This window comes from Alligator mississippiensis, chromosome 11 (genome assembly GCF_030867095.1).
Source record: "Alligator mississippiensis isolate rAllMis1 chromosome 11, rAllMis1, whole genome shotgun sequence".
Lineage (NCBI taxonomy): Eukaryota > Metazoa > Chordata > Crocodylia > Alligatoridae > Alligator > Alligator mississippiensis.
In genome coordinates this window covers 3,813,533-3,826,877 of record NC_081834.1, presented here as the reverse complement: position 1 = coordinate 3,826,877, position 13,345 = coordinate 3,813,533, and the positions used below count along the sequence as shown (strand labels likewise).

The 13,345-nt window shown below is 47.1% G+C and overlaps 1 protein-coding gene across 3 annotated transcripts in view; it reads left to right on the top strand.

Moving 5' to 3' along the window:
• Nucleotides 1–13,345, top strand: part of MAP2K5 (mitogen-activated protein kinase kinase 5) — a 182,996-nt gene that overhangs the window by 140,719 nt on the left and 28,932 nt on the right. For 2 of the 3 annotated variants that reach the window (XM_014606136.3, XM_006265731.4), the window contains exon 20: nt 13,127–13,188. The exons of the other annotated variant lie outside the window; for it this stretch is intronic. In XM_014606136.3, coding sequence (XP_014461622.1) covers nt 13,127–13,188 — 62 coding nt within the window. The remainder of the gene's footprint in view (nt 1–13,126; nt 13,189–13,345) is intronic. 3 annotated transcript variants of the gene reach the window in all.

Here is a 13,345-nt window from a genome sequence, read left to right as displayed (position 1 = left end):
CAGTGGAGAGCAGCGGGCGGCTTAGGAGCGGCGAGGATAGGACCAGATCTTTGCCCGGAGCCTCCTGCAACCTGTTCCTCACTCTCTCCCGATTGCACTGGATGGGATCATTTGGGTCTTTGGTCCCTTAAGAGAGACCCCCACTCCCAGGAGGGTCTTTTAGTGACTGTGACATGAAAGGTGGCACAAGGCCCAGCCTCAGCTTGCAGCGGTGGGACCAGGGGCGCTCTTTGTTTCCACCTAAGATCACTGTGCGACCCACCGCCGTGCAGACGGGCCCCACAGAGAGTCGTGGATCAGGTGGCTTTCGCTGTGTCCAGGCTGATCCAGGGAGGAGGGATCTCGGAGGCCTGACGGCTGGCACCGGTGCCTTTCAGGGAGCAGGAGAGATGACCAAAGGGCCTCACATAGACCTTTTTGGCAGGCATGCCACACATTAAGCACTGCCTTCTCTCAGGTACTACTTCTGTTGCCTTCCCCTGCCTGATCTGCTGCTCTGCTTTCTGCTCCCTTCCCTGTCTACCACTGTGCTGCCTGCCCCCTCCCCAGTCTGCTGCATGCCACGCGTAGAGGCTGCCCATGCCACTTGGCCACTGGTTGGCCACCCCGATGTAGACCAAGGGCCAGATTCGGTTCCACCTGTTAAGTGTCTAAGTGTGATCTTCTTCCACCTGCTCAACTCCTGGAAGAACAATTAATGCAAAAGGTGGATGGACCGTCTTCCTCGCTGTCTTTCTATGACTTAGTTTGAAAGGCCAGATGACGGCGTGTAGCAAAGAAGCATTATTGGGTTTTCAGGGACTTGAACAAGGCAGAACAGAATTGCACTTAGGCACCTAAGTCCTCTTTGAGGCCCAAGAGATGGAACAGTATCCGGCCCCAAGCATTCCTGATAGCGGTGTTTCTATCTGCAATGTCTTATACTAGGAGAAGCAAAGCATGTGTTGCTCAAAGGAATTAGGCATCAGCTTTAAAGTTAAGCCCTTGTTTAAATGCTTTGCTGAATTCAGGTCCGTGTACTTTCAACAGTGCAGAAATGTGTCTGTGATGTGATTTGTAAACTGCAGATGGATATAACTGAATCTTGCTAAAATTGTACAGGTAGGTTAGAAGCAATATTAGTATCTTCTGTTCTGGTCAATGGGAACAGTATTGCACTTTTAGGACTCTAACCTTGGGAGACAGAAAAGACTGATTGCGGTCTGGTTTTTTTTAGTGCAAGACTCAATCCTAAAAGATCTGGCTCTCAGCTTTTCCAAGTGCTGTGGAAATGAATGTAGTTTTGATTGTTTTTAAAAATGATGAACGCGAATAGCATTAAGATCTTGATTCTTTTTAATAATCGCTTGTTCTAGGGCAATCATTGTTTCTTTAGACTAGTGTTATGCATTCCTCAAAAACACAGCAGTAATCCAAAAGTTAATGTTCTGTTCATTCATAATTATGTTTAATTCATATGATTTATTGATGAGTAGATGAGATGAGAGGTGGCATTGGTACTATATAGGTGTTTTGGATTGTCCACAAACTCCAGAAGGTGGCACCTGATATTAAAAAAAATCCTTTTTTTTCATTAAAGGGTGCTTTTTAACTATTATAAGCCTCTCTACTTTAGATGTCTGTCCTACCTCTACTGTCCCTTACTCTGAAGAGCGTCATGCTTTGAGAGACCCCAAATTCCTCGTGCGCCACATAAATTAGGTGCACCCCTACATCCGTTACCGGTTAGCCTTTGCATCAGGACCAAAGACGCGCTGTAATGGAGAGGGGCTGGTACACTGGGAAAGTTTAACATCCATCCTGGCATGGGTAACTTCTCTTGTCTCCCTCATCCCGTGTCCCTTCCACACCCCGTTTCACCCGCGCAGGCTGAGGCAGGTCGGGAGGTGTGGTTTCCGCTCTCTGCATTAATTAGGAGTTAGATATACCTGCAGGCAGTCGACATTTTTAGTAAGTGATAGGAGACGTACCTGGAAACCCTGCTCTGTCATTTTTTGTGAGCACTGCATTATTAACCACTTCACCTTTCTGATGCTGCAGGTTAGTGAAGAACATTATCTACTGGGGGCTGAGGAGGATGCATGCATCTGCTAGGGCCTGCTTCCTAACATGTGGTAACCGCTAGAGAAATCTGATCCAGCCCTAAGTAGGACATGCTCATTTAAGCAACAATCCTCCTCCTAGCAGTTGCTTCTGCCATGATGGGGCTTATGCTCCCTGGTCCAAAGATGAGGATTTAATAGTTGTTAACATTAGTTCATTCTGCGACACAGCCAGTAATAAAGGCAGACTGGTGCTATTGGAGTGCTGCATGTAATTTAATATTCTAGCAATCAACTTAGTTCATCCGCAACTCACGGAAATGTTGTGTGGGAGCAGGGAGCAGCGCGGATTAATCCCTTTTGGGAAGGGCATGCATCAGTTGCCGTGAATGCAGCCTTGCCAGCACTGCTCCGACACGAATGAGGACAGAGATCTGTTGGAAACAGAAGCCATTGCCTGCTCGAGAAATGCCTGGGCTCTGGTCTCCTGCTCCACAACACAAAGCCACAGGATTTGCTGCAGGTTGCACCTCTGCAAGAGTCATTAGAAAAAAAAAAATCCCCAAAACAACACCCCTGTTTCTAGCCTTCTTGTTTTTGAAGATGACTTAGACACACAAGCAGTCTGGGACCAGTCAGCGCAGTGCTGCTTGGAGACTCCTGAAGTAACAGCTCTGAGAAGTACGTAACGTCCCTTCACTTTGGTGGGCTGATACTAAAACCAAGAGATTACCATTTCATTGTCCGCCCGCGTTATTAAGTATTTCAGCGCTCACAATTCCCACAACCTTCCAGGTGCCAGAAACCCCAGCTGTGCCTTGCCCAGCTGCCACCCCATCAGCATTACCCCTGACAATTGCCATCAGGGCACCGTTCCTACAGAAGTCCGCAGCCTGCTGAAAGCTGGGGGTAGCGTAAAGCACATCTAATTCACTATCCAGAGAATAACCCCAGGGCGGCTGTGCTGACTGTAACGCAGCGTCCTCACATTTGCTGCGTTGAGAGCCGTCCGTTGAAAATTTAAGCAGGGCGTCCTTAAATTTCCAGGCTTCGGGGTTAGTCCTGAAGTCAGTCAAACAGGAAGCGACATCAGTTCTTCGCACCCACAACTCTCCTCTTCTGCATTGTGCAGCGCACGCTGGAGTCCACGTGCGACTTGGGTATTTCTTTGATCATATTCTGTATGCCACATCTTCAAAACCCTGACCGCGCTGGCACGGGTCCAGGCTGCCAGACAGATAAGCCCTTAGGACGACGTATAGATGGTTTCACGTCCGTACGGTCAAATCCCAGGGGGCCAAACCTGACAGCTCTCTGCTTTGCGGCTTGTCGGCTTTCCATCCTTCCACCCACCTGTCTGTTGGCTTCATGGGTGTCAGCTGCACGTCCAGAGACGGCAAGATAGATGAAACTTGTGCTAAGGAGCACATCCAGTAGGCAGTCCTTTCTCTTAAACAACTACTTAAATTATCCCCAAGCTCTCCAGGGCTATTTGGTTTGACCTTTATTTAGTTGGAGTATCCCTACTAGGAAACCAATTATTGCCGGCCCCTTGGGTGGTTGCTTTAAACCAGTTTTCACTGTGCGAAAGCAGTTGTGGTAGCAAGCACTGTAGTTAAGCTTCAGTTCCAACTTCTAACCCTTCCCTTTTCGTAACCTTCTCAAAGACGTGCCTTTTGGGAAGAAAGTTTCTGTACCTTAGTCTCAGCAGGAAAACAGCTTGGTTTATCTTTAAAAATGCCATCTCCTCTCAGTGATGCCCAGGCTGGAAAAGGGAGAGGAACCGTTTTTCTTCCTGGTTTCTATCAGAAATTTTTGCTTGCGAGATTTGAAACAAATTGCCCGCGAGATGTCACACACGGGGTGTTGGCCTGAATGAGACCGTGTGAGAACAAGGACTACTCGCATGAGTTGGTAGCATTGCAGCCCTGGGATCTCTGCGTGCTTTGCAATTAGTAGGACTTTCAAAATAGTGCCATTAGTTTTCATCACAAATACTTACATTTGGCACCCTCACAGGCAGGGTGCTAGAAGTTTTCCATTATATTTTGGCTATGTTATTTGAAATGTCTTGTTAACCCCCTCCTTGCTCTGCAGAGGCGCCCAGCTTTTCTTGCCTGGGGTCTTGATCTAGTTCAAGAACTTCACAGGCTCTCCCAAAATGAAGAGCTCTGGATTTTCCCCCCACCACCACCTTTTAATTTTTTTAGTCCAATATTCAGGGACATTTAAAAGCAGAGATGAGCATTCGTGCAAGTTTAGTGCGGAGATATCAAGTGTTCAAATGTCAGTCAGTTCTAAAAAATGTCCAGGCAAATCAACGTATCCTTCAAACACATACACCTCGCGTAGTGGTTTCAGTTCTTCTTTTCCTGCTTAAATTCAACCCTTTATTTGGCACTGTGGCACCTCCTTAAATATACGCCGGATGTGCGGTGTGATCCAAATGAGAAACCTTAACCCTTTTGACCATCTGATGTCTTGACCTTACTGGTCCTTCCATGCTTGTTTTTCCTAGATGACAGAGTACCAGACTCCACACGATCTCTGCTAAACAAGGCTTCATTTTCCATTGCTGGAGCTCTCTCTCTCTCTTTTTTACTGTTGAATGGATACACAGACTCCTGTGTTTTCATCCTGAAAACTTCTGTATGAAGTTTTTGAAGACAAAAGGAAGCGTAGTGTCAGAATAAATGTTTATCCATCATAATTTATGCCCTGGATCAATTGTTTTTGGCTGTGCTTTTATTGAGACAGAAACTGTGACCTTACCAGTGTATGAGATTCAGAGACTTCTATAAGAACAAGGTAAAACCACAGGTAGGAATTGCTGAATAATTACCTTTAGACCAACCTGAGCAAGAACCTTCCCAAGAGGGCGAGCTCATTTAATGGTTCCTAAAACTCAATCTTGTGGATGTCAATGGTCATGCTTGATTATTTGCAGCAGTGTTTTATGAAAAAGCAATAAAAATGCATTGGGAGTATACAGAGGAAAAAAGGGAACAATAAATGGGTTTAGTTTTTCAAGTGAGTCCCTTTGGATGTGAACAGGTAGAGGCTGTGTTTCACGCTGCTGTGCCTTAGCTATTTGAAACGTGTGTGTGTGTGTCTACCCAAAACACTGCTGTGCTCTGCTAGCTTATGATCGACAAGAGACCTGCAATGAGTAGAAAAAATTCTTATGTTTGTTTTAGAGAGAAAGCAATTACAGTTACGGTTAAAAGATTAACCTGTTTTCCAGCTACCTATACGCTTATCTGCAAGGAATAAAAGACCTTCAGAGATCCACATTAACAAGCACAAAGCTTGGCAAAAGGTAGATGTCATGTAGGTTATTCCTAATGTTAATTAACACTGCTCTTCTTCCTGACGCCCAGCTATGAAAAACATCTTCCAATAGCAAACGCAGCAAGAGGAGAACGGCAGCTGAGTAGCTCGAAATAATATCTCGTGATTAATTTTATAAATATTCAAATGAGATTATATACTCATATTTTGTATAGATGATACATAGGGGGGGGTGTATATATATATATTCAATATAGACCATTTTTCAGCATGTAGGTGGTGGCTGGGGGTGTTTGGCAAATGGCTAGTTTTTACTCCATTGGAGGTGGTAGGGGTAGGCTCAGTAGTCGGTGGATAAAGCACTGGCCTTTCAACCTTGCTTCCAGTCCAGCTGGAGATCCTGAAATAAATGAGTTTGCTGCTGACGCTCAAGTCCCAAAAGGCAAAACTTCAAACCAGAATGCCTCCACGTATAATTTGTCACAATTGGCAATCTACTGCTACGGAAAGAACAGAGGCTGACCCAGCGCAGAAATGTAATCATCTTTCACCTTCCAGCTCAGGGGCGGTAGTATAATTGGGGCAATCCAGAAATGCCGTAAGCCCAGCTATCTGAGCCACCTCCAGGCCGAGCTGCAGTCTGCAAACCTCATTACTCCGGAGGGTGATTGTTAGTGGAAAGTCAGCAGCTCCTTTTTTTTAGGGATATCGGGAAAGGGAAGTTGTCCTCGCCGGCGTGCATCTGAGCGCGTGCGATACTTGAATCCCTCGGTCACGTGTGAAGGGCTGGTTGGCTGCGGTGCGGTTATCCCGCGCAGCCACCCCTGGCTTGGCTTCTGGCGCATCCAAAATGGGGCTCTTTGAGCTGTTATCTGGAGCAAGGGGCTCACGCGCAGCTGTGCCTTTCCTGGTGAATGTTGGCTGCCGCGTGGAGATCCGTGTGCTCTTGGAAAGTGTATTTTAAAATAATGGCAGAGAAGCAGGAGCACACATAACCGTGCTTTTGCCCGGCGGACTGGGATGGAGTCTCCCCGGCCTCTGCATTGTACAGCTCGCCAAGTCATTTATTAAACACCCCCCAGTTTGCCCAGTGTAATGCAAGAGGGCAAAAAAAAAGGAGGAGGAGATGATCCTTGCAAACCCTGAGGATGCCAGGGAAACCGAGGAGTGTCACATGCATTCGGTCTGGTGTCTGATGTTAGCACCCCTCTTGTGCTTCTGGCATGCAGAAACACAGCATCCCTCTCGTGGCTGTGGAGCCAGAGGACCATGGCATCTCCTTCTGCACAGACACAAGCCCAGAGGGAAAGCGATTCTGGAAGAGAAGCAGCTCTGGGAACGGGGAGGTTTGAAACCTTCAGAGAGGAGGGGCTCGGGACCTGAGCCGTGGGGACACAGCCTCTGCTTCCAGGGGCCAGCTGGGACCTGCAAGCGCCCTCTCCCACGGAGCAGGCAGGGCATGCCTTTCTCTGCACAGCACCCTGCAGTCTCTGGCCTGGCAGGAGCCACGCTGCCGTGGGGCTGTTCTGTGGTGGCACGTCGGCACTAGCCTCCCAGGGAGCCTGAGGTTGCTGGGGACGAGCACGTCCCACCCACTCGCTCCTGCTCTGCGTGCCCCAGACGTAGGCAATGAGGCCGTGTCGGTGAGCTAGCAGATCCCCAAGCGCCTGCCAGAAGTGCACCCAAGGCAGAGCGCCTGAGAACGGCTCAAAACATGCGCTCGGGACTGCGCTGCCCAGCTGCACCCCGCAGTGCCCGTGCACCGGCGTGCGCTGAATGGGATGGAGCAGGGGGTCGCGCTTCCTTGCAGCAGCTCACCGTGAAGGCAGTGTGCCGATTCCCATTAGCATATGCCCACAGCAGGGCAGAGTCTGTGGGGCTTGGGCATCAAAATGAGCCTGAGAGCATTTGCAAGAGGAGCATGACACCCAGAGCAACCGTGGCACGGGCGTGCTGCCTCCTGGGAGCCGTCATCCGGCCCAAAGTACATGCAGACTCCCCAGAGGAATGGCCCTTGAGGAGGAAGAGCAGAAGGTTGCCGAATGCACTTCCTCCCTTTACTTTCCCACCCTGTGTTGCATGATTTAGAGCCTGATCCTTGGTGCCGCTTGCATTTCTTCTGCAGCTAACGCGAGCGTTGGTCGCTCTCGGGCAAAGCTCGACGTCCCCAGAACAGGCTGGAGCTCAGTCTGGGTAGCGAGTGAGGCCCAAATCCTTAGGGCATGGGTCAGAGAGGAAGTTTGGCATCTCCGGAGAGACGCAGAGCCACGCAGCCGGGAGTCGGCAGCACTGCCTCTCTCCGGTTTGAAAGGAGCCGCCTGACGAAGTGCTTCTGTGCCTTCGTTGAGAGACGGCGCTGTACCTGCGCTCCGTGGAAGTCGATAAGGTCCGTCCCGGAGACTTGCCGCTCTCAAAATCAAATATCAGGAGCAGTTGTTTGAAGTTGAGGGCCCTCCTGCCTCCCCGCAGCTCAGATTTTCTGCTGCTGTGCTTTTTTCTTTATGCCTGAGTACCTTGCTGACAAGTGCTAATAACAAAATGCCAAGAGAGGGTCCAGTTGGAGCTACCACACATTAAACATTCTGAACTTGTCCTTTTGCTCATAGATTGTGCATAATTAATAATTAAACGGTTTCACTTGTAATGGGTTGACCTTCCTGAACTGTTCATTATTCACGAGGCAAAGGCATCACTCAAACTTTTTTTTCTTTTTTTTTTTCTCCTATTGCCCTTCTGTGTGCTCGCTCCACAGATGCATTCCAGTTGTTTTTGAGAGCCAGGCTGACCACACGCTTCCAAAACCACTGAGACCCACGTCGTCTTTGTATGCATCGAGTCTCACTGTTTTGATCCATAGGACAATGGTGCTTTCTGTAATGAGAAATAGAGAAGAAAGCCTCTCCTGAATTTATAATGTTGATTGGCACCGGTCTCTAAGGGTTGTATTTGTATTTGGCACAGTGGTTAGGGCTGTATTAGTCTTCCTATTAGTAAATCGTTATATTTGGAAACTGATCATTTGGAAGTAGAAATCCAGCGCCAGCTTTGAGTTGTGATCTGCGAGGTATTGATGAAACGGGACCGCGTTCTAGCAGAAACGGGAAGTTCAGGTTGCTAATTCTTTTTATTTTTGAGTTTTTGGCGTGCCTGCCTCTTCCCCACCCTCAAATTTTGAGCGGCAGGTTTTTTTTTATCAGTACAAGGCAAAACTGTTCTTTGGCAGAAGGAAGCGAGAGAGGTCATTTGAACGGATGTGGGAAAATCACTATAAAGTTACTGCACACACCTGAGAACCTTTTATTATGCAGGGTGCGAATTACAGGGAGTTGACTATTTGGGCCTGGTAGGGATGTGTAGAGCTTTGTTTTATTTCATCATATTGTCATCCTTGCAAGTCCCCCAGACTCGAGTCTTACTGAATTTTAGGGCACAGTGTAAGATGTGTTGGCTTGGGTTAGCTTTTCTCTGCCTTTTTCTTTTTGTTCCTGTTCTGACACGGCAGTTGCTCAAATTTCAGCAGGTGGCAACTGCAGCATCCTATTCATTGCAATATCCTATTCTTGCAAATAAAGCGCAAAGCATTTTTAATTTAGTAACTATGTACAGCAAACAGTCCTTACATCAAATAGGAAGGTCCTTGTTCCAGGGCCTGCACAGGATAATCCAGTGTGTGTTTCCCACCTCCAGCGGCTATGATTTCAGTGGATGTAGGCTGTTGTGGCGACAGATTTTTAACATTTTACAGGGGAAGAAGTTAGGTTCATTGTCTGCTGTGTTTGGACTCTTTTTTTTCCAGAGGAGGCTAAGCTTCCTGCCTCTCTTGCAAGCTGTAAAGCAGCTTTCAGCTTGCATTTTCAGAGGTAAAATAAAGGTATTAATTTGCACACAGCGCTCCTGGGGCTTTCCATTTGGTGCCGTTTAACAGAACATCATATCAAGACTTATATAAAATTCACCATGAAAACATAGGTGTCACTTGTGTTTTCCTAGTGAAGTCAAAATGATGGCTCTATCAAGCTGGCTGGTTGTGGCAGTTCATTCATTAGTTCATTCATATCAGCTGTAGTAATGAGGCCCAAGTGATTAGCAAGTATTCTCCAGGAGTCTTTATGGGATTTCAGCGACTGCCAGAAACATGTGTGTGTCCCCCACCACCCCAACCCCCAAAATGTGACCTTTCATTGGTCTCTAATCATCATTTCCAAGTGCCACTTTGACCCGCAGCAGATTTCATGACGAGGTATCTTTTCCCAGACTCCAGTGTTACCGAGTGTTAAATTCCAGCAGCAGAAATATTAGACAAGGTCAAAGACGAGTCACCACTACATGACAGCACCGCTTGGGTACGGCTCGCAGGAGGCACGAAGAGTACTCTGTCCTAGTGGAAGTCACCAGAGACCCAATCCACAAGGCCTGAGCTCCAGGCAGAGCCCCCGTCGCTCCCAGTTGGGATTAATTTACACGGGTTCCTTATCTAGCCTGCAGATGGGTGAGCTTTGCCCTTAATAACTCCTTTTAGGGCCTGATTCAGAACGGAGGCTGCGAACCCACATCCCGTGTGAGTGACCCCTGGGCCGCTTGCTCTTTTGAGGTTTGCTTGGGCTTCAGCCTGGAGTTCCTGGCTGGCCCTGGGCAACTGTCCCCAGCAGAAGTGTTGAAATCAGCACGTTCCAGCAAAAAGAAACTCAACAATTTTGGTTTCCACAAACCTGCATTTTCTGAACAGGAATTCTTGCAGACAGAAACTCCCAGCCAGCTCAAAAGAGGGGTGCTGCCATGTAGTAGATGTTCACTTGTGCCACTTACCCAAAAAAGCCCCTCAGTGCTGGATCTAGAGACCATATTAGTCTGTAGTTAAGCATCCTGTGTACAGCCTAGGGATCTCGACCCCCCTGTCTCTTGCTTCTGGCTCCTGAGCATGCATATATATATATATATATATATATATAGCATCAGCTGGATATTATTGAGACCAATGTACTAGCCGATCAATGCCTAAGGTAGGCAGGAGAAAGTGAGCTTGGATGAGACTGACAGTTTTCATTCTGTATGCTTGCTTTTCAGTCTTTTGGGGGGGCGACAACCCCACTTCTGGTCAACTCACAGCTCCTTTTGGACACCATTCCAAGTTTGAACCTGTCCATTTGCATTGGATGCCTGTGCAGCTCCCGAGACTATTGTATGTGTCTGGGCCCTATTTAGGCTCATGGTTTAGGAACTGGAAGCCCAGAGCCACCGCCAGGTGAAGCTGCCCCTTACTGGTCCTGTCTGCTGTGTTGTACCCTGAAAGTTGCTGGATAAAGGCATGAATGGTGTTGGCAGACAAGGTTCTTTGGGCGAATCTGATCTCTTTTATTAAATAGGAGATTTAAGTTGGGAGTTTCCCAACTTAAATAATTGGGAAAATTAACTTAGACCAACTTAAGTAGTTGGGAAAAATTTTCTTAGCACGCTTTTGGATTTAAAAACCCTTCATCAGGTTTAACGGTGCTGTGCTGGTAAGAGCCTGGTGGTGTTTTAGTGGGTGTGTGTAATGTTTCGTGCCTCCACCCTGGACTCCGCTTATCGTGGGAACACCGAAGTGAAGTGGGGAGCGTCGGAAAGGCCGCCGCGCAATTCAGCGCCTTCCACTCCACACTCATAATGACGTTTCCTTCGGCTCTGGGCAGGTCCTGTGGTGTTAATCCCTTTGTGATTGCAGAAATTATCGCCTACAGATAGGTGCGAACGAGCTGCCTGCCCATCCTCCTCCTGCCGGCAGGAATTTATCTAGGCTGGCGGCTCTTGGAAGACGAGCCCTGGTGAAACTCGCTGGGAGCCAGGGTGGGATCAGGACGCTGGACAGCTCCTGGAGCAGCAGCTGGCTCCCCGGAGGGGTCCGACGTGACCCCCTGCCCCCGGCTCACCGTTTCCGTGAAGTTGCGTGAATTATGCTTGGACCAGTTTGTCCATCAAGTGGTTTTGCACCGCTCGTTCCACGCAGGGACAAGGATCACGGCCACTGCTAACATTATCTGCGGGTATAGGAAGACTGGCTGAAGAGCAGAAACCCCGGGGAAGTGTACGCCAGCCCATTTCCGTGCAGTAGAAGCAAGCCTGAAATTTGGCCCTGCATTTGTCATCTTGCCCTCAAGTCATTTGTGCCTCTGATCCTCCGAACTAGCGGGGATTTAACCACCCGGTTATTTCCTTGTGTTACTTTTGCTCTGCAGCGGAAACCTCCGAGGTGGATGTTGTTTATAAGTTTAGAAATCGTAGCCTTTCCCTGTCTGAGGCCAAGTTCAAAGAGAGCTCAGGCCCGTGATATCAAGCACTCCATGTATTTAATAGAACTCTTTGAAAATTGTAAAGCAATTTTGTCTTCCCCTTTTACTCTTCAGTTACTTTTGATTTAATTGTATTTTCCAGCAGTTTCCAATTGTTTGAATTGGAAACAAAGCCTTAATAAGAGTTCTAGTTAATTTTCTGTCTTGTAATTACCGATCTCATTTTTCTGATAATTGGCCACAGCAATTATATGTATATTTACTAATCACATAGGAGGCTCTGCAGTTGTATCTATCTGCCACCATTGATAATGACACACATATTGCAGAGGTGCTTTTATCATCTTCTTTTTTCCACTACATCAAAGCTATTTCCTCGCATTCTCAATAATGAATACATGCATGCATTTGACACAGTTGTGTGCTAGAGAAATTGTTTGGCTCTCACCAAATGCTGCACGCTCTGAGTTTCTTGCCTGCAGCGCTGGAAGGTTGTATGTAATGATATATTGCTCATCCAAATGGCCAAGGCACTCCAAAGCACAGTGAGATTAAAATAAGTCATTCCTTTGTTAATTTAAATAGGTGCATGTATCATACTTTGCAGGGTACTTTGTGTAGGGATGTCAGGGAGGAAAAAAGCCGCCGAAAGGTATTTTTAATAGCAAATGAGAATAGATGAGAATGAAGTCATTTGCAGCTGCCTGTTTTATGTGGCTCTCTTGTTCCAACTGTAGGTCTAATGAGATGACACTGTTAAAGTACTCTGCAGTGTAATTTCATTACATCCTGAGCTGTTACACTATAAACACACTGGAGCTCTCTGTCATTCTTGGAAAAACTCCTAAATTCGCAAAGCTCTCCTTTGCAAATGGTAATGTTGTTTGCTCTCCGTCGATGTCATTTTTTTCATCTGCTCCTAATTTATTTGCTTTCATAAATATGCGGTGTTTAATTTAGGCAGCCTGGCAAATCTCCTCCGATTTCTCTTATTTCTCTTAAGGATTTTTTTTTTGCTTCCCCTTTTAAAGCGGCGCCGGCGCCGCGCATATGAGGACAGCTCTAAAATGAATAAGTGTAAATAAACATGAGTGTAAATAAATAGCGAATGCAGGGAGAGAAACAAAGGTCAGCACAAGAATAATTTCACAGCTCTTTGTTAATTACAAGACCATTTGTGTGTTACTTAAATAATCATTAATTTCTCATTTACACTTTCCCTACCTTCCTTTCTACCCTGTGGCTATCATTGTCCTTTTTTCACCTCCCCTCAGTGTCTTTCCACATGTTTTTACCCATTGTGTAATACTCATTACTTGAAATTCAGCGTTATGTGCCACAGAATCGGAAGAATTTGCACCGTTTCCCTTCTATTTCTCCGTGTGAAAAAGCAGGGGGGAGGGTTTGTGGCTTACTCGTTTTTTGGGTTTTTTTAATGGTATATTGCTTTCCTTTTTTTTTTTTTTGAAATATCCCTGTCTCCACTTCTCCTGACTCTCTTTCTCTCTCCTATTGAACCGAGCACAGGAATCGCCCGTCCTTCCAGTTGGGGAGTTCTCTGAGCCATTTGTACACTTCATCACTCAATGGTAAGCTCCGTTCGCAAACATGCCATGCCCTCAATGTAAATGATACATGCCATTAACTCTGCAGCTCCATGAGACCTTATGGCTTTCCCTGCATCCTTTCTGAGAGGAGAGGGACTTGGGGGCCCTGGGCAGATGGGGCAGCAAAGCTAAGCAAACT